Below are 22,460 nucleotides of genomic sequence, written 5' to 3' on the forward strand. Positions count from 1 at the left end.
CTGGGAGAAATATCAATAACCTCAGATATGCAGATGACACCACCCTTATGGCAGAAAGTGAAGAGGAACTAAAAAATCTCTTGATGAAAGTGAAAGTGGAGAGTGAAAAAGTTGGCTTCAAGCTCAACATTCAGAAAACGAAGATCATGGCATCTGGTCCCATCACTTCATGGGAAATAGATGGGGAAACAGTGGAAACAGTGTCAGACTTTATTTTTGGGGGCTCCAAAATCACTAGAGATGGTGACTGCAGCCATGAAATTAAAAGACGCTCACTCCTTGGAAGGAAATTTAGACCAACCTAGATAGCATATTCAAAAGCAGAGACATTACTTTGCCAACAAAGGTTCATCTAGTCAAGGCTATGGTTTTTCCTGTGGTCATGAATGGATGTGAGAGTTGGACTGTGAAGAAGGCTGAGCGCTGGAGAATTGATGCTTTTGAACTGTGGTGTTGGAGAAAACTCTTGAGAGTCCCTTGGACTGCAAGGAGATCCAACCAGTCCATTCTAGAGGAAATCAGCCCTGGGTGTTCTTTGGAAGGAATGATGCTAAAGCTGAAACTGCAGTACTTTGGCCACCTCATGCGAAGAGTTGACTCATTGGAAAAGACTCTGATGCTGGGAGGGATTGGGGGCAAGAGGAGAAGGGGACGACAGAGGATGAGATGGCTGGATGGCATCACTGACTCGATGGACGTGGGTCTCAGTGAACTCCGGGAGTTGGTGATGGACAAGGAGGCCTGGCGTGCTGCGATTCATGGGGTCGCAAAGGGTTGGACACGACTGAGCGACTGATCTGATTTGATCTGATCTAGGTCGGTCATAACTTTCTTTCCAAGGAGTAAGGGTCTTTTAATTTCATGGCTGCAGTCACCATCTGCAGTGATTTTGGAGCCCCCCAAAATAAAGTCTGACACTGTTTCCACTGTTTCCCCATCTATTTGCCATGAAGTGATGGGACCAGATGCCATGATCTTCGTTTTCTGAATGTTGAGCTTTAAGCCAACTTTTTCACTCTCCACTTTCACTTTCATCAAGAGGCTTTTGAGTTCCTCTTCACTTTTTGCCATAAGGGTGGTGTCATCTGCATATCTGAGGTTATTGATATTTCTCCCGGCAATCTTGATTCCAGCTTGTGCTTCTTCCAGTCCAGCATTTCTCATGATGTACTCTGCATAGAAGTTAAATAAGCAGGGTGACAATGTACAGCCTTGACGTACTCCTTTTCCTATTTGGAACCAGTCTGTTGTTCCATGTCCAGTTCTAACTGTAGCTTCCTGACCTGCATACAAATTTCTCAAGAGGCAGATCAGGTGGTGTGGTATTTCCATCTCTTTCAGAATCATCTTAGTATTGTTTAAATGTTGAAACTTAGATTTTCTTGTGTGTGTGGTGTAGACTATGGCATTGAAGAGCCAGTTTTCTCCACTCGGTGATTTACATACCAGCTGAATGTGGTTTATTGAATTAGCATGTTTAATAACTTCTATAATAAGATAAGACTGTAAATATTTCTTTCTTCACCAGAGGGAAAACAGAATGAGAAGGGTGTTCCTTCAATCTTGAATCAGCTTCTCAAAGCTGGGAGTTCCCAGTTCTAAAGTCATCATTTTAGACATGTACAACTCATTCTATTAAATTGTCTCTTCTGTAAGCAGGAACTGCCTTTTTATCTGATGGAAATGTAGCATGCCATTAGAATGAAGTGTTCTGTTGTTTTATGTCATCCAATTAATGTATACTATCTAACCATCAGAAAATTTAAGTCAGCTAACTAGGTTCCATGTAATTATCTGTAGACTCTGCCCGTATGTGCCATAGTGTGTATGAGTTGCTGGATGCCTGATGTCAAAACAGTTCAAGGAATCATTCCAGTGTATTTTAGAAACTTGCTGTTGGAAAGTTGTGCTTCCACTCCCAGGTAGTCATTTGAATGAAACATATAACTTTCATACTTCTTGTTTCTTCTCCATCTAGATATATTGTTGTCACTGAACACTGGCCCTAGAGAAGCTCAGCCATCAATATGTCCAAGTACAAACTGATTATGTTAAGACATGGAGAGGGTGCCTGGAATAAAGAGAACCGCTTTTGTAGCTGGGTGGATCAGAAACTCAACAGTGATGGACTACAGGAAGCGCGGAACTGTGGGAAGCAACTCAAAGCACTAAACTTTGAGTTTGATCTCGTGTTCACATCCATCCTGAACCGGTCTATCCACACAGCCTGGCTGATCCTGGAAGAGCTGGGGCAGGAGTGGGTTCCTGTGGAGAGCTCCTGGCGTCTCAACGAGCGTCACTACGGAGCCTTGATCAGTCTCAACAGGGAGCAGATGGCATTGAATCATGGCGAGGAGCAGGTGAGGCTGTGGAGAAGGAGCTACAACGTGACCCCTCCTCCCATCGAGGAGTCCCATCCTTACTACCATGAAATCTACAACGACCGGAAATATAAAGTGTGTGATGTGCCTTTGGATCAGCTGCCACGATCCGAGAGCTTAAAGGATGTTCTGGAGAGACTCCTTCCCTATTGGAATGAGAGGATTGCTCCTGAAGTATTGCGTGGTAAAACCGTTCTGATATCTGCTCATGGAAATAGCTGCCGGGCACTCCTGAAATATCTGGAAGGTACCATCTTCATGCTATTACTAACCAGGTCTTAGTCTAGAAAGAACATGGTTTCTAAACTAATAATGCACAGTTTACATTATAGACTTTCCTTCCCTAGCACCTTCTGTCACTTCAGCCGTTTAAGGATTGTTTTGTTCTATCAGAAATCCTGGGTATTTTACGTTTGTATTATTTGCTCTAACTTCAGGAAGCCTCAGAATCACCTGAAGGGAGGGAGCATTTGGACCACCCCTGGTTTCTGGCCCCACTCTTGGAGCCTGTAGGCCCGGGGTGTGGCTCCATAATTTGCTTTTCCAAAGAATTTTCAGGTGATGCTGATACTGCTGCTTGGGCTTCTCCAAGTGCTTGAGAAGCACTGATTTAAAAGATTATGTGTCTTTTGTAGTAACCAGGTAAGAGGAGGCTGGGGAGGGAAGAGGTTTCTGTAGAAATGGTATGCAAGGTACATTTTTTTTGTTGTTGGTTGTTTAGTGTTTCACGATAAGTAAAATTATATAGATTTTAGTCTTGCTCATGTTCTTCCAGCTTTAAACAACCATTGCTGTATTTTCAGACGTAGGTTTCCTGGATAATTGTTTTGTTCCAGTCTTCTCTTTCCAGACCAGATTTAGTCATCGACTGGGAGAAAGTTCAGGAGAAGGAAAAGAAAATGATGGCTTATTAGAGATAATCAGTAGCTTTAATTTTAATTCCTTGATGTTGTGTTCTAGAAAGTACTGTTGTTACCTATCTCTTAAGTAACATGAACTCTTTGAAGGACTCGAGCTCACCAGTTTGGGGCACCGTGATTGCACTGTAACATCTTCAGGGGTTTTCTCTCTCCTTTCTCCCTTCACTCAACAATCCCGGTTGTTGTTCAGTCGAGTCCGACTCTTTTTGTGACCCCATGGACTGCAGCACTCCAGGCTTCCCTATCTTTCACCGTCTCCTGGACCTTGCTTAAACTCACGTCCATCGAGTTGGTGATGCCATCCAACCATCTTGTCCTCTGTCGTCCCCTTCTCCTCCTGCCTTCAATTTTTCCCAGCATCAGGGTCTTTTCTAATGAGTTAGCTTTCACATCAGGTGACCAAAGAATTGGAGCTTCAGCACCAATCCTTCCAGGACTGATTTCCTTTAGGATTGGCTGGTTTGATCTCCTTGCAGTCCAAGGGACTCTCAAGAGTCTTCTCCAACACCACAGTTCAAAAGCATCAATTCTTTGGTGCTTAGCCTTCTGTATGGTCCAACTCTCACATCCATACATGACTACTGAACAAACCATAGCTTTGACTATATGAACCTTTGTTGGCAATGTCTCTGCTTTTTAATACACTGTCTAGGTTGGTCATAGCTTTTCTTCCAAGGAGCAAGTGTCTTTTAATTTCATGGCTGCAGTCACCATCTGCAGTGATTTTGGAGCCCAAGAAAATAAAGTCTGTCACTGTTTCCATTGTTTCCCCATGTATTTGCCATGAAGTGATGGGACCAGATACCATGATCTTCGTTGTTTGAATGTTGAGTTTTAAGCCAGCTTTTTCACTCTCCTCTTTCACCGTCATCAAGAGGCCCTTTAGTTCATCTTTGCTTTCTGCCGTAAGGGTGGAGTCATCTGCATATCTGAGGTTATTAATATTTCTCCCTGCGTTCTTGATTCCAGCTTGTGCTTCATGCAGCCCAGCATTTTTTGCATGATGTGCTCTGCGTGTAAGTTAAATAAGCAGGGTGACAATATACAGCCTTGATGCGCTCGTTTCCCAAATAATCCTGATGGTTGTGCATTTTGTGTGATGGGCTCTGTCTGGTGTTCTCCTGTCTCTTGTCACTGTCAGCAGTTAGCTCACTGGCATTAGAATGTATTTCTCCAACATTCCCTTTTCATTCTGCTTTGCTTTTCTATTCGAGGTTGTGAAAAATGAAAAGGTTGACATTGCACATGAAATAAATGAAAATAGGTTATTGTTAACAAAATGAAGTGATCTTTATGAGATTTTAATGTAAACCTTTAGCATGTGTTTTTTTCCCCTCTAATTTTTATAACATGGCCAAGAGCCAAGTCGTAACTCGTATACCTGACATCCATTCCTTGTGCAGAGATCTGAAATCTATAGACTTTATTAGCTGTTAAAAACTTTATTGGCCAGGCATGGTGCTTGATCTGTTTATGTGTGGGTATGTATGTGTATCTTATTTACTCAACTGTATAAAGAGTTTTATTCTTCCTTGTTCAGAATAGTCAGATATTTGATTAAATATGTATATATAACTTCATCATTACTGGGTTTATTATAGTACTTTATTGTTTGAAGAAGAGTTGAGGCTCCTTTCAGGAGAACAACAAACCAAAATTCAGAATTTCAAAGTTTCTTCCAGAAGATATATTCTCTTCTCCCCAGACTAATTCCTTTTTTCCAGAGATGGAATTTAGATCTTTCTGTGGCCAGATTCCCTTCGTTCAAGAAACTGCTATCATCTCCTTATGGATCCTCTTCTCTTCCCCGTCTCAGCTTGGAAATCCTCCTTTTAAAGACAATTTCCTGCTGTCTGGTACTACTTACTCTTTGCCTGTCTTAACGTTTAGAGTGCTTAGATTATTCTACAGCCCCAACTATAGTTTACTCTAATACCCCCTTCTATTAGTGCATTGGTAATTTAACCATGTTATTATTCTTTTTTGAAAAATATGGGAAGGCTTAATAAATGGTGGTTAGGAGGATTGCCATCTTGGGGGGGTTGGAGAGAGAATTACTCGTCAAGGACAAGGTAACACACAGAAGAGCTGACTGTATTTGAGGGAGGTTTTGAAATCACTAATAATTTATTGAAAACAACCAAATGATACAGCTTTTTGAGAAAACAATCTGGCAGTTCCTTTATGGTGAAACAGTGATCCAACAGTTCTACCCCTAGATACATTCCTGTATTCATTTCCTAGGGTGACTGTAACAAAGGGCCGGTGACTGGGTGGCTTAGAAAAACAGATAATAATTGTCTCACAGTCCTGGGAGCTGGAAGTCCTAAATCAAGTATTGGCAGGGTCCTGCTCCCCCTAATGGCTGTAGGAGAGAATCTTGTCTTGCCTCTTGCATTTTCTGGTGTTTGCCAGAAATCCGTAACATTCCTGGTTTGTAGATGCATCAGTGCAACCCTCCATCTTCACTTGGGGTTCTACCTGTGTGTCTCTGCATCTTGTCCAAATTTTCCTGTTTATAAGGATACCCAAAATATTGGACTGGAGCCTAACCCAGTGACCTCATTTTAACATGATTACCTCTATAAAAACTCATTTCTAAGTGAGATCACATTCTGAGGTGCTGGAGGTTACCTTCAACATACGTTTTTTGGGGGAAATACAGTTAAGTGCATAACAATACCTAAGAGAAATGAAAACATATGTCCAAACAAAAACTTGTACACAAACTTTCAAAGCAGCATTATTCATAAAAGACAAAATGTAGAAGCAACCCAAATGCCCATCAGTGGATGACTGGACAGATGAAATATGTAGTATGTCCATACAATTAAATATTATTCGGCATTAAAAAATAGCTAGTGAACATTCTATAATGTGGATGAGCTTCGATATCATTATTACATGAAAGACCCCAATCAAAAAGGATCACATATTGTAGGATTGTACTGGTATAAAATCTCCAGGATAAGCAAATCTATATAGACAATAAAATAGATTGTTTGTCTCCTGGGACTGAGTTGGAGGGGAAGAGGGTGGAGTGAAGAGTGACTGCTTATACATGCAGGGTTTCTTTTTGGGGTGGTGAAAATATTCTAAAACTGATTGTGGTGATGTTTGCACAACTCTGAATATGCTAAAAGCCATTGTGTACGTTCAATGGGTCAGTTGTATGGGTCAGTTGTATGTGAATTACTAAAGCTACAAAATAATCAATGAGATTTAAAAATGAGAGGATTTGATATAGCCCTGGAAAGCAGTAGTTTGGGGCAAATACATGGAAGTGACAGGTAACAAAGGAGAAGTGCATGGATGTGGAGTATAGAATAAATACAAAAATTAAAACGCAGCTTTGACCATTGGGGCAGAAATGGATTTATAGGCATTACTGAGGCTTCCCTGGTGTCTCAGATGGTAAAGAATCCACCTGCAATGCAAGAGACCTGGGTTCAGTCCCTGGGTTGGGAAGATCCCCTGGAGAAGGGAATGGCAACCCATTCCAGTATTCTTACCTGCAGAATCCCCATGGACAGAGGAGCCTGGTGGGCGACAGTCCATGGGGTCACAAAGAGTCCAGACACGACTGAGTGAGAAATTAGTGGGCATTTGTTCTTAGGCTTCAATTAACTTTTCTTGTGAAGGTCTTTCTTCCTTTAATATGGATTGTATGGAACTAACTTACCTTTCAGTGGAAACAGTGTCAGACTTTATTTTTGGGGGCTCCAAAATCACTGCAGATGGTGACTGCAGCCATGAAATTAAAAGACGCTTACTCCTTGGAAGAAAAGTTATGACCAACCTAGATAGCATATTGAAAAGTGGAGACATTACTTTGCCAACAAAGGTCCGTCTAGTCAAGGCTATGGTTTTTCCAGTGGTCATGTATGGATGTGAGAGTTGGACTGTGAAGAAAGCTGAGCACCAAAGAATTGATGCTTTTGAACTGTGTTGGAGAAGACTCTTGAGGGTCCCTTGGACTGCAAGGAGATCCAACCAGTCCATTCTAGAGGAGATCAGCCCTGGCTGTTCTTTGAAAGGAATGATGCTAAAGCTGAAACTGCAGTACTTTGGCCACCTCATGTGAAGAGTTGACTCATTGGAAAAGACTCTTATGCTGGGAGGGATTGGGGGCAGGTGGAGAAGGGGATGACAGAGGATGAGAGGGCTGGATGGCATCACCAACTCGATGGATGTGAGTTTGAGTGAACTCTGGGAGATGGTGATGGACAGGGAGGCCTGGCGTGCTTCGATTCATGGGGTCGCAAAGAGTTGGACACGACTGAGCTACTGAATTGAACTGAACTTACCTTTCAGAGATTAATGAAGTAGGAGCAACTTTAAATTATAACTCCTATCCCTATCACTGTAAACAAGCTGTATAAAAAATGTTTTCATTTGGGGAATAACTGATTTAAAACAGCAGTGTTCATGCTCGAAGAGGTCAGTTATACAAAGAATAGAAGGTACGTGTAGAGAAAGGTATAAGGCTGGCTGTTGTCTGCAGGAGAAGACAAGGGAGGTATATGGAAGGGAGATAGGGAAGGTAGAAATGGTGGGATTGGTAACCAGGAAGTATGGCAGACATTCAGGGGGAAAAAATTGGCAGAAAAACCAGAATATATCATTAGGCACAAGCCAATAGCTGGGGAAGCAAATGAGTGAAGATTGCAGTTTGTCCATAGGAAGTCTTTTTTTTTTTTAATTTAATTTAATTATTTATTTTAATTGGAGTCTAATTACTTTACATTGTTATGGTGGTTTTTGCCATACATTGACATGAATCAGAGGAAGTCTTAAGAGTGGTTTGTGATCTTGGCTCCCCGATCCTTGGGAGGAGAACAGCTTTGTTCCCTTTTGGTCTATAGTACCCCCTGGTGGTACTGTTGTTAAGATTCATCAAGGTTCTTTGCTGTTGCTAAGATTCCCTGTAGTAACGTCCATGCCTAACGTGGAAGAAAAGGACTTCACGTGCTGGAAATAGACTGGACTAGGCTTTAGGGTCACATCATAAATACTTGTTATCTCTTGTTTTAGGAATCCTCTAAACACTAATTCCCTCTACTAAAATTTCTCTTACAGTGTATGTTGAAAAAGAAGATCCAAGTATTCTATGCCACAGCTCCAAGAATTAAGCATAAGTCACTTTTTAAAGATCAGAAGAAAGTGTTTATTTCTTCCATGTCATTTCTGATAATTTAGTGAGATCATAGCCCTTTAAAAAATTTATTGTAGATGTATATGCTCACAAATAGGAATACCAACATTAGTTATTTTATATGTCATTAACCTTCATGAGTTCATGTATGAAGGCTACATGTGTCGTGTTAGTCGCTTCAGTCATGTCCAACTCTTTGTGGCCCCATGGACTATAGTTTTCCAGGCTCTTCTGTCCATGGAATTCTCCAGGCAAGAATACTGGAGTGGGTAGACATTGTTTTCTCCAAGGGTTCTTCCCAACCCAGAGATCTAACCAGGGTCTCCTGCTTTGCTGGTGGATCTTCTTGGAAGGTTAGGAAACCTAATTTTCATGTGGTACTTGATAAATTCTCAATCTAAAAAAAAAAAAAAAAACATTCTATTGAATTTGGAAAATATCTTGATTTGGGAAAGATAGAAGGCAGGAGAAGGGGATGACAGAGGACGAGGTGGTTCGATGGCATCACCAACTCAGTGGACATGAGTTTGTGCAAGCTCCCGGAGGTGGTGCAGGACGGGGAAGCCTGGCGTGCTGCAGCCTGTGGGGTCACAGAGGCGGACACAACTGAGCCCCTGAGCAACAACAAATTGAATTCAGATACTGACTTTCCAAGATTCCAAAAATTAAGTGAATCTCGCTTATTTAAAGGGCTTCCCAAGGGGCACAATGGTAAAGAATTCGCCTGCCAATGCAGGAGATATAGGAGACGAGGGTTCAATCTGTGAGTCAGGAAGATCCCCTAGAGTAGAAAGTGGCAAACCTGCTCCAGTATTCTTGCCTGGAAAACTCCATAGGCAGAGGAGTCTGGTGGTCTACAGTGCATGGGATTGCAGAGAGTCAGGCATGACTGAGCAAGAGGCACACACCCCCTTACTTTAAGGGGAAAATACAAGATTTTTCTAATAGAAAAAGATGACTGGCCAATTTATTTGTGTTTATATGTGTTTATTGTGTTAAAAAAATGTAAAGGACTTCCCTGGTGGTCCAGTGGTTAAGAATCTGCCTGCCAGTGCAGGGGACATGGGTTCAATCCCTGGCCCAGGAAGATTCCGCATGTGGTGGGGGCAATTAAGCCCATGCACCACAACTGCTGAGCCCATGTGCCTAGAGCCTGTGCTCTGCAACAAGAGAAGCCACCACAATGAGAAGTGTGTGCACCAGAACTACAGGGTAGGTCCCACTTGCTGCAACTAGAGAAAGCCCTCACGCAACAGTGAAGATATTTTTTTGAAAAACCATAAAATTTACCATCTTAATTGCTAATTTATTTTTTCTGTGAATTTATATTTCTATACATCCCCCTGTTTTTGACTAATGTCTATTACCCTAGTACAGTTATTCACAGCATCTCCTTTCACTTTCTGAAGTGCCCCAGCTTGAATGATAAATTATATGGTCATTTATTATAAAGGTTATTCACCTGTATTAAGAATGAATCTTTGAAATGGGTGTGACCCGATTGCCTATTCCCTGTAAGTACAAAAGTTGCTAAATTCTTTGCATTGGTCACAAAGGTAACAATGAATGTTGTTGTAGACTGATCTGATTCCTAGTCCTGTTTTCTAGATATGTTTCTGTAAAATTCTCCCCTTCAAACAGGATCTTTCAAGGAAGTGGGCAGTTTTCCCCCATACTGTTCTTAAATTGTTTGACACACTTAAAGCATCTTGCCTTCTGTTGGGCAGAGTACGATAACTGAGAGAATCAATGACAGCATACTGTCTTATACAAATACCTTATTGTAACTTTGGATTGGAAAGAAGGATAAGCCAGTCACGGAACTAATTGGGAAATTGGTCTGCCCTGAAGTCTCCAAGGGCCTTAAGATCTTTTGGCTAAGAGTGTACACGTGTTACTCATCTACTCTAGATTGTACGTACCCTGATAATGGAGAAAGTTCCTAAGATGTTATTTTGTTTCTCAAATATTTGGTGCTAAGTCGCTTCAGTCGTGTCCAACTCTGTGTGACCCCATAGACGGAAGCCCACCAGGCTCCCCCATTCCTGGGATTCTCCAGACAAGAACACTGGAGTGGGTTGCCATTTCCTTCTCCAATGCATGAAAGTGAAAAGTGAAAGTGAAGTCGCTCAGTCGTGTCCGACTCTGTGCGACCCCATGGACAGCAGCCCTTTAGGCTCCTCTGTCCACGGGATTCTCTAGGCAAGAATACTGGAGTGGGTTGCCAATTTCTTCTCCTGATTCTGTCCTAAAGTCAGTCAAATCCTGCCTGTGGGAAAGAAGGCAGATGCTGTTGAATTAAAGTAAAACCCAGACAGACCTCAGGGCTTAGCCATGACCATGATAAGTGAACAAAGCCCAAACCCAGTTCAGTGAGTCTCCTCTTACTACCTGCTGCTGCTGCTAAGTCGCCTCAGTCGTGTCTGACTCTGTACAACCTCGTAGACGGCAGCCCACCAGGCTCCTCTGTCCACAGGATACTTACCACCTGAGCTGTTTTAATTTTTTTCCTGAAAAGTAGCCCTTCCCTTGATCTTTCTGTTTGGAATACTGTTATGAGAAGCTGACTTGAGTATCTTTGGCAAGTAAAGTATAAAAAGGTAATTTCATGCAACTAATTGAGTCTTATATTATTATGGTTTTACATTGTGGTTTGTGAATGACACTCCCTGGTACAGCTATATGAGATGGCCCTTTTTTGAGCTCATGCTGTGCGCTAAACACAGTTCTGGGCATTTTGCATACATGTTTCTGGTAGGAATTAGAACAAGTGTTTGAACTTACTGGAAAACTGTGGTTCGGTATTTTGTTTTGCTTTGTTTCTATGTCTTACTCTGCTATTTAGTATAGCCAAATCATGTTTTTTTAATTTTTAAAATGTATTTTTGGCTGTGCGGGGTCTTTGCTGCTACATGGGCTTTTCTTTAGTTGTGCGAGAGGGGGCTGCTCCCCTTGCAGTGTGTGGGTTTCTCATTGCACTGCGTCTCCTGTTGTGGAACACAGGCCCAAGGGTGCGTGGGCTTCAGGAGTTGCAGCACGTGGGCTCAGTTGTGATGCATGGGGTTAGTTTTTCCACTGCATGTGGGATCTTCCCAGACCAGGGATTGAACCCATGTCTCCTGCATTGGCAGGTGGACTCTTTACCACTGAGCCACCAGGGAAGCCTGTAAGTCATGTTTTTAAATTTTCATTTGAACAATCATTGATTGTTTTCATTTGTTTTGTTTGGTTGGTTTTTTAGGTTTCACATGTGAGATCACATGGTATTTGTCTTTCTCTGCCTGATTTCATTTAGTGTAATACCCTGTAGATCCATCCATATTGTCACAAATGGCAAGCTATCTTTTTTATTACTAAGTAATGTGTCATTGTGTATATGCACCACATCTTGTTTATCCATTAATTTATCAATGAATAGTTAGGTTCCTTCCATTTCTTGACTATTATAAATAATGTTCCAGTGAGCATTGGTTTGTGTGTATTTTTTTTTTTTTTTTGAATTAGTGTTTTTGTTTTCTTTGGATAAATACCCAGAAGTGAAATTATTAGAGCAACCCACTCCAGTGTTCTTGCCTGGAGAATCCCAGGGACAGGGCAGCCGGGTGGGCTGCCGTCTATGGGGTCGCACAGAGTCGGATATGACTGAAGTGAAGCAGCAGCAGCAGCATAGTGGCTCTATTTTTAATGTTTTGAAAAACCTGCATATTGCTTTCTATAATGGCTGCACCAATTTACAGTCCTGCCAACAGTGCACAGGGTCCCCTTTTCTCCACCTTTGCCAGAAGTGGTTATTTGTTGTCTTTCTGATGATAGCCACTCTGAGAGGAATGAAATGGTATCTCCCTGTGGTTCTAATTTGCATTTCCCTGATGTTTAGTACAGCTGAGCGTCTTTTTATGTGTCTGTTGGCCATCTGCATTTCTCCTTTGGGAAACATCTATTCAGGTCCTCTGCCCAGGTTGCTTTTTTTTTTTTTAATGCTGAATTGTTTGAATTCCTTGTCTACTTTGGATATGAACCCCTTATCGGATGTATCACTTTGCAGGTATCTTTCCCCATTCAGAATGCTGGCCTTGGGTTTGTTGATAGTTTCCTTCTCTGTGCAAAGGCTTTCTGTTTGGTATAGTGACATGGACTGCTTTACTTTGAACTTTATAGTAGTTCTTAATTCCTTCAGAAGAAAGACTTAAATATATGAAATACTATATAGTAAGAAAACCTCTACATGAAGGACTGCTTTATTGATTTTTAACAGCATAAACAACCACCCATGCTGTACTAAGAAGTCGAGATTACAGCAGGGCCCACCTCTCACCAGCTACTACCACGATGACTCCTAGCCCAGGCTTAGTATCTAATAGCTCCCTGTTCCTTTGCATTCCAGACGGGTGTGTGTTTCTTTCTCTGTGGTTGGCAGAGCCATTTCCTGTTTGTTTCCTGAAGGCCCACATTGGAGGAGAAGCGAGGTACTGAACTGAAGCATTGGATGTAGTCTGCCTGTTGCCAGCGGAAGTGGATTGTTTAGTCTGGGTTCAAGAAAGGACTAGGCAGTTTCAAGTTTGGAGTAAAAGTGGCATGCAAGATGGGCTTGCCCCACTGAAGAACTGTGTGCAGCTGCACACGTAACAAGGCAAAGAATGATGAAGTGAAATTAGAGACTTAAGGAGGAAAGGTCAGCTGGGACTTGCTGTGGGGACAGGGACTGACTGACCAGTCACCTTTGGCATTTTGTGGGATATTTTCAGAAGTAGCAAAGTCAGGCCTCTCTTCTGTGAAGCAAATGCTTATCTAGCGGTATGGTTACACTTTCTCTTATTGATTTATAGAAACCTTCCTTTTTTAAAATTGTAAAGCATTTAACTATAAAATTAGATGTAGGATGGATTCTACTCTCTGCCTTATTCTAAATCAGAGGCTGTTATGTTATCATCATGTTACACTACTCAAATAACCAATTTCTAATTCTCCCCTGGCCAGTCTTTTAAGTTGTACATGGATAGCATTCAAACCTAAAAGAAAGAAAATTAAAAGTAGGTGGAACATATATGAAATTCAGAATCTGTGTCAGCTCTTATTTTGGCAACAGAAGAATACAGAACTCTCATCACAAGTCCCCGTCAGTGGGGTTTTAATTGTGACTGATGTGATTGGGAAAAGGAAGGGGGGCGCGGCTGGCACCTCCCATTTGTATAATTTGATTGGAGTTTTGCCCTCTTTCTCTAATTCCCAAAAATATGCATCATGTAATTGGGGTTTCCCAGGGCTTCCCAGGTTGCGCTTATGGTAAAGAACCCACTTGCCAATACAGGAGACACAAGAGACATGGGTTCGATCTCTGGGTCAGGAAGATCTCCTAGAGGGGGACATGGCAACTCACTTCAGTATTCTTGCCTGGAAAATCTCATGGACAGAGGAGCCTGGCAGGCTACAGTCCACGAGGTCACAAAGAGTCGGACACGACTGAAGCAGCTGAGCACGCACGCGCACGTTGTCCTGTATAGATCTGTCTCCCCAAACATCTTTTCTCTTGTTTCCTGATATTCAAAGATTTTGGGCAAACACTTTGGAGAAAACCAAAGAAAATATATAGTAGACAAATTTAATTTCAGTTATTTGCTGTTTGTGCACTAAATACAAATAACTTTTTCTTCAGCCTTTTTGACCGTCTCTCTTTTTTTTCCTTAAAAAGGTAATAAAGGAATCACAATCTTTAGTGAAAGCTTCAACAGTAAGGGACTAGATTTAATTTGAAAGCTTAGAGAGTTCAGGTTCATTCATTTCGGCCATGTGCCAAGGGTCCATTAAGTCAGGTGCCATATATTCTTGGTGCAAGGATGCAGCACCTGGACCTGGACATGCAAAGTCTGTACTTCTGAGGCACACTGTGAGTCTCCGTTTCGATCTCCTGAAATTTGGCCGGTACTGTACCTCCGACATAGTCCTCTGAGGACTATATGTACAGACTATATGTCTTAGAGTTTTTGTTAACATTCTATTCCTAACAGCCTTTACTTAATTCATATAGTTGTAATATCGGATCATTAAGCTAAAAAAATTTCTGGATTCCAGCAGCCAACACATGATAAAATTCCTTACAGTTGAACAAACATTACTAAATTCTTGCATAAGGCCCCGTTCAAAAGCATGAGCATCACAAGAGTGGCTAAAACATTGCCTTACAATCCTGGTGGGAGAAGTGAGTATTTGCTCAGCCACCGCTGATAGAATGCAGAGGGGTAGTGCTGTATATCTGTGTGGGGATCTTCATGACTGTCCATGGTTCCTGTTCCTGCTCAGTGGTCAGGGGAATCATTGTAGATACAGTCTTGATTTTTTGAAGTCGGTCCTGTGTGCAGAGAATTAAGCTGTTAAGATTTCTTCCCATATTGGCTTTGAGTTACTCCTTTGACTTACCATCAAACTTTCATTATTTCTTAGTTGAAATATCCCAGTCATTAAAATGGATTGCAGTTAACTTTCAGATGCTCCTACGTGGAAGATTCAAGAATGAAAGACAACAGTTGGGAGTTGGAGAAGGGGTTGATTCGGGATTAGATATTTCCCTTCAGAACATTCTTAGATGTCGTTTAAAACAATCTAAACCCATTATCAGATGGAGGATGTGATATCTGGCCACTCATTATAACTTTCATATGATGTTCCCGTTAATGCATTTGTAATATGATATTGCATAATATAGTATTGATTTGGTTTGATTTAATCCAATGCAGATGCATTTTTTAGCCTTAGGAGTTCTGCTTGCTTAACTCTCTTAGGACAAAGAATGTGACTTATGCCAAAATTGAGGAATAAGTAATGGCTTCATTGTGGTTTTTCCTAATTTGCTTTTTTAAAATGTCAGTCACTAAGTCTGTTGACTGATTATTAAGTGGTCTAAGTATTTTAAATATTTGTAAGTAATTAGTCTGCTCTGTGAATGGCTTGAGTAGTCATTAAAGTGGAATGTCAACTTTATTTATTGGAAATATTTCTATTTTTGTTGAACTCTCCTTTCTTTATAGGTGAAATATTATAGTTCTCGTGGCCTTTGTTTAGTTTGCTCTTTCATTTGGTCCCACACAAAGCCGGGTTGTTATCTAAGCCATAAGCATGAGCTTGAGAGTAACGCTCTTAAAAATAACACTTGTTACACCTGGTTAGATCTGAGGCCATGGTCAGATGAGTTCCACGTATGCCCCTTGACCCTTGCCAAAGACCTAGCACTTTCCTCTGAGGTCACATCATAACCCCTAACCCTGGCCCATGATAATCCCCGTGTGTTAGCTATTTCAAGGGGATCGGACAAGTCAGTTCATCCCTCTTGTTGTTGTTTAGTCACCAAGTTATGTCCTACTCTTTTGCGACCCCATGGACTGTAGCGTGCCAGGCTCCTCTGTCCATGGGATTTCCCAGGCAAGAATACTAGAGTGATTACCATTTCCTTCTCCAGGGGATCTTCCCAACCCAGGGATTGTGCCCTGGTCTACTGCACTGCAGGTGGATGCTTTACTGCTGAGCCGCAGGCGAAGCCCATTCATCCCTGTACTAGTCTTGAAAACATGAGACCTCTAGGTTCAGGAGTCCAGTTAGCACCCAGCCCTTCACAAGGGCAGAACACAGACATAAACATTCTCCTCTCTCCTAGTACTGAGGTGGAAATAGCCATCGACGAGTCAGATGACCAGAGCTGAAGTCCTGGAAGTTGGAATTTTTTTTTAAAGTCCAATTTTACTACCTTAACTGTCTTGTGATTTGAACCATAAACTTCTCTGGATCTGTTCAGTAGTTTTTCAAACATCTTTCTAGAGATATAATTCACATGCCATACAGTTCATCCATTTAAAGTATATAATTCAGTGGCTTTTCACAGAGTTGTTTATTCACAGAGTTGTCCATCTATTAGCACAGTCAATTTCAGAACATTTTCATTACCCTCAAAAAAAAAAAAACAACACCCCGTACCTGGCTGTCACTGCGCAGTCCTCCCATCCCCTCTGGCCCTAAGCAACCACACACCTATTTACGTCACTGTTAGATTTGCCAGTTCTGGCCCTCATTCGTGCTTAGTTGTTCAGCCGTGTCCGACTCTCTGTGATCATTTGGATTGTAGCCTACCTGGCTGCTCTGCCTATGGGATTCTCCAGGCAAGGATACTGGAGTGGGTTGCCATGGCCTCTTCCAGAGGATCTTTTTGACCCAGGGATCAAACCCACGTCTCCTGTGTCTCCTGCATTGGAAGGCGGATTCTTTGCCTGCTGAACCATGTTGGGAAGGCACCATTTGGTATAAATGGAACCATGCAGTATATACTCCTTTGTGACGGGCTTCTTTCACTTAGCCTACTGTTTCCAGGGGTCATCAATGTTTAGCATGTATCAGCACTTCATTCCGGAGAAGACAATGGCACCCCACTCCAGTACTCTTGCCTGGAAAATCCCATGGACGGAGGAGCCTGGCAGGCTGCAGTCCATGGGGTCTCTACGAGTTGGACATGACTGAGCGACTTCACTTTCACTTTTCACTTTCACGCACTGGAGAAAGAAATGGCAACCCACTCCAGTGTTCTTGCCTGGAGAATCCCAGGGACAGGGGAGCCTGGTGGGCTGCCGTCTGTGGGGTCGCACAGAGTCGGACATGACTGGAGTGACTTAGCAGCAGCAGCAGCACTTCATTCCTTTTTATTGCCAAATAATAATCCATTGTCTGGATCTACCACATTTAATTCATCCATTCATCAGTTGGTGGACTTTTAGGCTGGTTCCATCTTTTATCTGTTATGAATGATGCTGCTCTGAGGGTTTGGGTATGGGTTTTTGTGTGGACATATGTTTGCATTTCTCTTGGGTGTGTACCTAGGAGTAAAATTGCTGGGTCCCCTGGTAATTCTGTGTTTACCTGTTTGAAGAATTGCCAGACTGTTTCCCAAAGATTCCACAGGATCTTATACTCTTAATTTACAATGTATTAGGATTTCAGTTTCTCTATATCCTTAGCAGTCAGCTGGCTCTAAACCACGTGCTGTTGCATTCTGCTCTGTCTCCAGGGGTTGCATGCGGCAGCTGCTGTGCGTCCAGCTGACAGATCTGACCTGACAGAGCCCGAGGGCTCTTAAAATCCAAGGCAGTCATCTCCCAGCTAAACAGCTGGCTGTCTGGTCTGAATTTATTTGTTCTTGCCAGCTTTAGTTAGGAGTGGTAATCATAGGTAGGGTTGCAGTGTGAGGGTGGGAGCTTCGCAGGACAAAGTAATGTGTTAGTAGCCTACTCTTTAAATCTTCAACCTAGAAGAGAATTCCTAGTGGAGAAAGAAGAAATACTTTTCATGCTGTCCTTTGTCATGTTTCTCTTTTTAAGTCCGTTCCTTCTACCTCACACCCTGTGTAATGGTGGTAGAGAAGAGTGTGTGTTTCTTTTTTTAATTAGACAGAGGCAGTGGAGGCCCACAGAGGGCCTCCGAGTTATGACCATTAGTTAATAAAAACAACAGAGTGCATTGATAACTAACTGCCACTAACTTATTCTACCATTCTCACCTTCCAAGTAAAGGAGGACCCTTGAACTTGCCTCAGAACTTGCTCTCCCTAGGTCCTTTCTGTTAATATAGCACAGAAGCATATGGTTAGTTTAGAAGTCTATATAATAAATGTCTGTTTTTAAAGCAGATAATTTGAACACTTTCGGTTACCTTTTAATTAGCTTAACTCCATTTCTTCAGGTCTCCTCTCTTCTCTTTGTCCATTTTGAATCAGAAAAACTTGAAAAACATTGTATACTAATTACAGACACTTAGGTTTCAGTTCACCCACTCCAGTGTTCTTGCCTGGAAAATCCCAGGGACGGGGGAGCCTGATGGGCTGCCGTCTACGGGGTCGCACAGAGTTGGACACGACTGAAGCAACTTAGCAGCAGCAGCAGTAGCAGGTTTCAGTTCAGTTTAGTCGCTCAGTTGCGTCTGATTCTTTGTGACCCCATGAACCGCAGCACACCAGGCCTCCCTGTCTATCACCAGCTCCTGGAGTTCACCCACACCCATGTCCATTGAGTCAGTGATGCCATCCAACCATCTCATCCTCTGTTGTCCCTTTCTCCTCCTGCCCTCAATCCCTCCCAGCATCAGGGTCTTTTCAAATGAGTCTGCTCTTCGCATCAGGTGGCCAAAGTATTGGAGTTTCAGCTTCAACATCAGTCCTTCCAATGAACACCCAGGACTGATCTCCTTTAGGATGGACTGATTGGATCTCCTTGCAGTCCAAGGGACTCTCAAGAGTCTTCTCCAACACCACAGTTCAAAAGCATCAATTCTTCAGTGCTCAGCTTTCTTCAGAGTCCAACTCTCATATCCATACATGACCACTGGAAAAACCATAGCCTTGACTAGACGGACCTTTGTTGACAAAATAATGTCTCTGTTTTTCAATATGCTGTCTAGGTTGGTTGTAACTTTCCTTTCAAGGAGTAAGTGTCTTTTAATTTCATGGCTGCAATCACCATCTGCAGTGATTTTGGAGCCCAGAAAAATAAAGTCAGCCACTGTTTCCACTGTTTCCCCATCTATTTGCCATGAAGTGATGGGACCGGACACCATGAGCTAAGTTTTCTGAATGTTGACCTTTAAGCCAACTTTTTCGCTCTCCTCAGCTAGGTTTAAATCCAGGCTTTGTTTACAGCCTGTGTGATCTTGAATTGTTTGCTTAAGCTCTCTGTGTCAAAATTGTTACATGGAAAAATAATAGTGCATATCTGATTAAACAAGTTAACACACATAAAGTACTTCGAAAAGTATGTGGCATGTGGAATGTACATTAGCTATTTATCGTTTAAAGCACTCATTAAAAAAAAACCAAAAAACCTATAACCACCACGGCTGCTACTACCCTTGCTACAACTCCAGCTCTTCTGGTCAAAGTTGAACAACCTATGATTCAGGTTACTTAAAAAAGATCTGATGGAATTCCCTGGTGGTCCAGTGGCTAAGGACTCCATGCTTTCATTGCCAAGGCTGTGGGTTTAATCCCTGGTCTGGAAACTCAGATCCCACACACACCTTGCTCTCCCAGCAGTTGGAATGTTAAAGGGCAAGAGGACGAGACCTGTCAATCATTTAGTTAGGAAACAACCAGCAACAGGTTGCCCCAAAACATGTTTTCCTAAGATTTGATGTAATGTAAATTTCTGTCTCATCTTTCTTTCTTTTTTTTTTTTTTTAAATCTTCTGGAATGTCCTTGGCTTCCAGTGACCATAGCTGGAATCCTTGAGTATCTGGCATGGTTCCAAACACACAGTTAATGTGGGACTAAGTAAGTGTGCACGTAAATACGTAACCAGAGCTTCCTCCTGGGTTGTCTTTAACACCTTGTTTCTTCCCCTCTTGATCTCCAGGTATCTCGGATGAAGAAATTATCAACATTACTCTTCCTACTGGGGTCCCCATTCTCCTGGAACTGGACGAGAACCTGCGTACTGTTGGGCCTCACCAGTTCCTGGGCGACCAAGAGGCTATCCAAGCAGCCATTAAGAAAGTTGACGATCAAGGAAAAGTGAAACGAGCTGACAAATAAAGTTTTTCCCACGTGCTGGCTAGGAATAGCTGCAGAAGGAATGGCATGCGGTGTGTTATGAGTGCTCATCTCCCACACCCCCCCCCCTTTTTTTTTCTGTCTTCCCACCTGATTTTTCCAGATCTAGGCTGTGGGGTAGAGTTTGTAGAGGTAATTAGGTCTTAACGTTGGCCCAGTTAAAGGCTTTAGGATGCCCATAGCCTTATGTGCTAACCCCTGCCAGCCTCCTTTTAATTAGTCACTAAGTTAATCACCAGTGGGGCTTAATCAATGTCCTAAGTTTCTGAGATGGAAAAGCAACAAGTGAAGCTTAAGTTCAAGGTCGTCCTCATTCAGTAAATCAGTATTGAGTCACTATTGACAGACCTTCACTTCAATAAGACGTTTGTATTTATAGAAAATTTCTGGGATGATAATAAAGGATATTAGATAATATGCTCTACTTAAGTATTTATTACTAGTCTTTTGTACTCTGATAGGTAAGACCAGAGGCCCATTAAATGGGAGAGTCACAGATGGATTCTTCCAAAGCAGCCAGCTACAAACAGCAAGGCCTTTTGCTCGTCTCAAGTCCAGAGACATCCTGTTTGACATCTGGTGGAATTCCTCTCTAGTGCTGGAATTAGCAGCATATAGACAGCCATAGCTGTTCATGTTCTCTTTTGTTTTTAAACATTAATCTTGGGCTCCTTAAAATTGATTTAAAAATAAGTTCTGTGTCTGAAAATGGTACCTCCAAAGTATTTCCATATGATTCCTAAGTATTAAGTACAGGCTACTGAATTAGTCTCTGCTTTCATCTTCCTGTAACACAAAGAGTTGTACTTGTTTCAACACACAGACATGCTTAATTCTCTATAAATTGAAGTTTGGGTCAGGGTGCAGTTAGAATATAGTGGGTGTAATTTCATTCACTTGAACAGGGGAAATGGTATACTGGCACTTGTCAGTGGACATTTGTTCTTTATCTGCTGAGGGCAAAACATGGTGCATAGTCTACAGTACTCAGGGTAGACCACAGACTGATTGATTGATTGCTCATCAATCTTAATGATACAGGATGTCTTTAGATGCTGTAGACAGGTACGTCATCATTTCTTTAAGCTACTGCTGCTGCTAAGCCACTTCAGTCGTGTCCGACTCTGTGCGACCCCATAGACAGCAGCCTACCAGGCTCCTCTGTCCCTGGGATTCTCCAGGCAAGAACACTGGAGTGGGTTGCCATTTCCTTCTCCAATGCATGAAAGTGAAATGTGAAAGTGAAGTCACTCAGTCATGTCCGACTCAGCGACCCCATGGACTGAAGCCTACCAGGCTCCTCCATCCATGGGATTTTCCAGGCAAGAGTACTGGAGTGGGTTGCCATTGCCTTCTCCGTTAAGCTACTGCCTTATATCAAAGCAAGTGACATACGTTTCAATGATAGAGTCATCTTAACAGTTTACAACTATAATAGCTATTACAGGTATCATGAGTTTTTCATGGTTTTCCATTGGTGGTTAGTTTATTTGTATCCATTTTGTGGTAAAATTGGCATTAGAAGGAAACTAACTATAAAACCCTTGCCACTGCTTGGTCTCCACTGATCCTTAAATCAAGATTTAGAGGGACTTTCCTGGCAGTCCAGTGGTTATGACTCTGAACTTCCAATGTAGGGGACACGGGTTCCATCCCTGGTCAGGGAACTAAGACCCCACGTGCTGTGTAGCGCAGCCAAAAGATAAAAAATAAAGAAGACTTAGAGCATCAGCTGATAAAGATGGCTGAAAAGAACGTGGTTTGCTCACAGCTGGCCACATCTGCAATGCGTAAGGACGTGGAGTGTGGCTGCTTGACATTCCTGACCGACTACTGTCTTTTCTGCTGCCGTCCTTCTTTTCAGTCCTGTTGCCCAACCAAATAGCACTCTTTATGATAATTCAGAGATCAGGGTCACAGACACAACTACCGTCTTCCTAGAATTCCAAACCTATGGCTAAACTTCAACTCAGACCATTTTTGAACAGCTTTATCTCTGGAACTGGCATCTGAATTTTCCAGCCCAAGTGGTGACCATGTCTTAAAGCAGCTCAAGATCCCAGATTTGGATTCTTCCCTCACCCCACCTCTAGACGTCCACCTCCAGAGGACCCCCAGCAGCATGATTGCTCCCTTGCGCAAAGCTGTGCTCACACTTAGTCACTTTGGAATCTCACAGACTTCCTCAGAGAGGGATAATTGTTGCTGACACATTCTGGTACAATTTTGGTTTTATTGTTTTTGAGATCTTGGCTGAAATAAAAGAGATATTTATGAAAACTTGATGTACAATTATCTTTAACAACTTTAGCACGTCAACCTCGAGACCACCTAGTGAACCGGTTTTCTTTGCACGGTTTACAAAGTATTCAGGATTTTTGATGTAGGTACCTCGAAGTATGCCTAACCTGGATCCTTGGTATCCTCT

The 22,460-nt window shown here is 42.2% G+C and overlaps 1 protein-coding gene across 1 annotated transcript in view; it reads left to right on the top strand.

Moving 5' to 3' along the window:
* The window catches only part of BPGM (bisphosphoglycerate mutase), a 31,383-nt gene extending 10,936 nt beyond the window's left edge, over positions 1 to 20,447 (top strand). Inside the window, 2 exon segments of the mRNA NM_001035402.2 lie at positions 1,979 to 2,628; positions 19,836 to 20,447. Of these exon segments, the coding sequence (NP_001030479.1) occupies positions 2,028 to 2,628; positions 19,836 to 20,014 (780 nt within the window). The 5' untranslated portion in view covers positions 1,979 to 2,027 and the 3' untranslated portion in view covers positions 20,015 to 20,447.
* The last annotated feature ends 2,013 nt before the right edge of the window (positions 20,448 to 22,460 follow it).

Source organism: Bos taurus, chromosome 4 (genome assembly GCF_002263795.3).
Source record: "Bos taurus isolate L1 Dominette 01449 registration number 42190680 breed Hereford chromosome 4, ARS-UCD2.0, whole genome shotgun sequence".
NCBI classification, from domain to species: domain Eukaryota; kingdom Metazoa; phylum Chordata; class Mammalia; order Artiodactyla; family Bovidae; genus Bos; species Bos taurus.